The sequence below is a fragment of the Lycium barbarum genome, chromosome 6 (assembly GCF_019175385.1).
Source record: "Lycium barbarum isolate Lr01 chromosome 6, ASM1917538v2, whole genome shotgun sequence".
Classification (NCBI taxonomy): domain Eukaryota; kingdom Viridiplantae; phylum Streptophyta; class Magnoliopsida; order Solanales; family Solanaceae; genus Lycium; species Lycium barbarum.
In genome coordinates this window covers 113,074,121-113,078,596 of record NC_083342.1, presented here as the reverse complement: position 1 = coordinate 113,078,596, position 4,476 = coordinate 113,074,121, and the positions used below count along the sequence as shown (strand labels likewise).

Here is a 4,476-nt window from a genome sequence, read left to right as displayed (position 1 = left end):
ATAGATCAATGTATTAAAATTATAAAAAAAGAAACAACACAGCTTACGTAAGTATTGGCTCATTCACAAACCTAGAGAGGCTGAAAACCTTTTCGAAGTAGATTTAGGAAAACAAGAAATATATATAAATAGTTGCTCTAAGAACCATATTGTAGCATTCAAACCTAACTTACGTTCTTCACCATCAGTGTTGCGAGTAGCTCTAGGGTTTTAGGAACTACGTACATTAATCTTTTTCCTCCATCCAATTCGCAGAACTAAAACAATGGAAGTATACTCATCATGTGATCATCAAGCTAAGGGACCTTCTTCTCGACGTCCTATGGGATATCGATTTCATCCTACGAACAAGGAACTGTTGAAGTATCTGTCAGGGTTTGTACGAAACGAACCACTTCCCGAGCAGTATCAACTCATGCAGCAGGTTGATCTTTACGCTGACAAGGAGCCATGGCAGATTTTTGATGAGGGCACCAACAAAAACACTCGTTACTTCATCACACCGCAGAAGAAAGTGAAACCTGAGTGGAAAAGATTTGCACGAACAGTGGGGAAGGGAACATGGAAGCCACAAGGCAAAGGAAAAGAGGTGTTTGACGATAAAGGGAGACTCATGGGATACTTCAAGAGCTTGAAGTACATCCCCGCTAACAAATCATCGAACAAGGCCAACGGGGAGTGGTTGATGACCGAGTACTCTCTGTACAATGGTTATGTGGATGCTTCGAAAATTAAGAAGAAGGGTTACGTAATTTGTAAGATCAAGAAGAAGGAAAAACCTGAAGCTAAGAAGAAAGGAAACAAGGCCAACATAGCTAATGATGAGGATATGAAAGACGTGGAAGAATATATTAGTTCCGTTCTGGAAGAAGACACTAATGGAATATCGTCGAACGATATAAATGATTACCTAGTGGGAGATGAAGTCGGAGACTATATACTTGGTTTGTTGAGTCCTGAAGACGATGTTGAACGCATGGAGGGTACTGAAGTCGAAGACAACCAGCTACTTGATCAAAATTTGTTGGGTTATTCTGCGGAAGATATCGATCTAGATACAATTAATATCTGTATTTAATCAGTAATAAATTTGTAACTTAGCTAGCGATCGGTAATATGGTCGACGTACGTTAAATACGAGAGTGCAACAGGCGTAATTACAAGTTGTGCAAATCAGCTAGTGTGTCTAAAATATCATCTACATCTGGATAAAAAGCTAGTTTGCACCAAAAAGCAATCAACAAAAAGCAACTAAGTTTAAGGCACTGAATGTTTCTTCTTTTGCCTATTCTGCTAATTCTTTCTAGCCATACAGACCACCAGATAATTGTAGGAACAGAGTTCCAGGTCTTTTGAGCTATCCTGCACAGAACCTCCCTGGTCCAGCAGTTCAACATTTCTGTAATGGAATTTGGCATGGTCAGACATACCAAATATTGACGAAAACAAATTCCATAACTGGCTTGTAACCTTTTTTGAGAAGATAACTGTCTTGTAACCTTACAATGCAAAAAAGAGTGGGTGATTTCTTCAGATTGTTTGCAACATATACAAAGGGATGGACCACCCACGCAGAAAGTATTTGTCTTTTATTGCTTTTTCTTTCTTTTCGTTTTTATAATATCCCAACATATCAATGTTTGGAAACCGTGGCGGAGCCACCTTATGCTAAGGGGTGTCAATTGACACTCCTTCACCGGAAAATCACACTGTTTAGCCAGGTTAAAGTTTCAGTTTTATGCATTAATACTATATGTTGACTCCCCTTATATGTTTTCTCTTGAGCCGAGGGTCTTCCGGAAACAGCCTCCCTATCTTCCGAGATAGGAGTAAGGTCTGCGTACACTTTACCCTCCCAGACCCCACATTGTGAGATTTCACTGGGTATGTTTGTTATATCCTGCATTTTCGAACGTCGAATTATTTGTAAGCTGAGGTGGGGCCCACACGTCAAGATTTTTTTTTGGGACATGTGACAAATTATATAACTCACATATGTGAAGTTAAACACAACTCAAGAAGGACCCTTGGGCCAAATCAAAGTGGAAGCCCTCCAAAAGGACAATTTAAGGAAGCATTTTCGGATGATCTGACTTCTAGGGGCAAAAACGGTATTATAAGTTTGGAATTTGGGAAAACGCCCAGAAATAACAGTTGTAGATAATTGAATTATCTTTCCATCCATAGGTCGTGGGCCCTCATACGATATCGGGATCAAACGTTATGACCGTTTTACTGAACGAACATCCAGTCAGAAATTTTAACCCTGCGCGAACGCGCCCAGAGGGGGAGCGAACGCGCAGAAGGAAATCATTTACTCTACGCGATCGCGCCAGAAGGCAGCGCGATCGCGATGAGCACTTTTCTAGCTGCTTCTGGCAGCTTCCAAAACAATTATAAAGAGGGGGAGACCCCCTCATTTTCAGTCCAAAACCACGAACACCACCCCAAAAATCCCAGAAAATTTCCCAACTTTCCACCACCAAATTTTAGCCCAAACCAGGTATAATTTCCCAATTTCAGTCCGGATAGCGTATAATTTTCACTGCAGAATCGTATGGCGGTGTGTTGTGGCATAAAAATAAGGTGAAAAAGGGAAGATACAACAATATTAAAAGGAGAAAGGTATGAATCTCTTCCTATTTGTGTTAATACTAGTTTATTTACGAAGAAGACGCGATTAAATAATTGTATACTGAGTTAATTAATTAGGAAAGTTGGAAAACAGCGTGTGGGCTGTTTTATGGAATATGTTGATATGAAAAAATGATATTATTGATGTTGGTATTGTTGTTGTGTTGTTGACTGCTGAATTAAAAATTCGGGCTAGGCATATAAGCAGGGGAGATGTTGCCCAAATTTCTGTAGACAAATAGTGAATTAAAGAATGCTAAAAGTCTTACTATTGAAAATTGGTAAATGTTACCATTTGTAGATTTTGAGCGAAACGGGAATTGAATTTGGACAAGCGTAAGACGCAGCTAAGGTATGTAAAGCCTTTCCCTTCATTCTTAGGCATGTTCTGAACATAATAGGCTCGGCCGCGAGCCTTAAATACGACTCCGTTCCTCGGAATTCGATATGGAAATCTGCTCCAATTCCTTCAGTAAGATTGAAACCATGTCCTTATAAAATATCTTTAAAGTATGCTTTTGTACGAAACCTTCCTAAACGGAGTCGGAATACTTCCGAATGATTATGGGTGACCTCATAAAGTCTTTTATCAGTAATTTATGTATCTTGCCTCGAGTTGGTCCGAGGTGGGCCCACGGAGCCCCGATACCCCGTGAATGATCTAAATTGCCTCATTTCCGTCCGTTTTTCACAGGCAACATCTGAACTATCATTTTGAACATAATATGACTGTTTTTATATAAATCTCACAATATGATTTTGATATCTGAAAATCTAGTTTGGGTTATGATCGGTCGTGCCTCCCCAAGTGACGTGTAGGCGCGTAGTTTGAAAACTATCTGAATACTTTGATTCGATCTGCCAGTTGGCCTATTTCTGTTCCGTTGAATCTGTACGACGATCTGTACGTATGTGGTTTTTCATTAATCAGTTCGTGCATGTGCTATGATTCCTTTCACCGGATCCCGGACCGGTACGTATATCGTGCGGTGGGCCGCCGAGCCCCATATGTGAATTCCGAAGTATGATGTGTCCGGTTCCGGGGTACTGTGTTATATGTCCGTCCCCGGTTACCGAGGATAAATTACGAAGTATGATGTGTCCGGGCTCGGGGTGCTGTGTTATCTGTCCGCCCCCGGGTACCGTGGTTATGTTATGATGTGTGACGGAGATCGGAGAAGAATTTCTGATATCTGATGTATTGTGGTGCCAATGGCAGGAGTGGCGACCACGTTCCTGTACCCTATGTGTGATTCTGTCTGTCTGTATGATTTACGTTTCTGTCTCTCCGTCTGGATTATCTGACCGACGGGTTACGATTTTGTCTGTCCGTCTGGATTATCTGACCGACGGGTTACGATTCTGTTTGTCCGTCCGGATCATCTGTCCGACTGGTTATGATTCTGTCTGTCCGTCTGGATTATCTGACCGACGGGTTATGATTTTGTCTGTCCGTCCGGACCATCTGTCCGACTGGTTATGATTCTGTCTGTCCGTCCGGACCATCTGTCCGACTGATTATGATTCTGTCTGTCCGTCCGGATTATCTGTCCGACTGGTTATGATTCCGTATGTCCGTATGGATTCCGATTCTGTATGTCCGTAGGGATTCTGATTTTGTCTGTCTGGACCATGATTCTGTCCGTCTGTCGGGACTATGACTCTATCTGTCCGGCTTATGAGCCTGTCTATTATATTTTTGTGCTTCCGGTCCAGATCATGATTTTGTTTGATATATTTCTGCTTTACATACTCGGTACATTTTTGTACTGACCCCCGGTTCTTCGGGGGCTGCGCTACATGCCCGCAGGTACAGACGCACCAGGTGATACGCCGCCAGCG

At 41.9% G+C, this 4,476-nt stretch overlaps 1 protein-coding gene across 1 annotated transcript; it reads left to right on the top strand.

Annotated features, from left to right (window-relative positions):
- Positions 1 to 265: 265 nt before the first annotated feature.
- LOC132644406 (NAC domain-containing protein 83-like) lies at positions 266 to 1,078 on the top strand. Its single transcript, XM_060361004.1, has one exon. It carries the CDS (start codon positions 266 to 268, stop codon positions 1,076 to 1,078), a length of 813 nt encoding a protein of 270 aa, XP_060216987.1.
- The last annotated feature ends 3,398 nt before the right edge of the window (positions 1,079 to 4,476 follow it).

Bases quoted from the DNA above. Each gene is read 5' to 3' on its own strand.
- LOC132644406 (XM_060361004.1), top strand. From the start codon at position 266: ATGGAAGTATACTCATCATGTGATCATCAAGCTAAGGGACCTTCTTCT.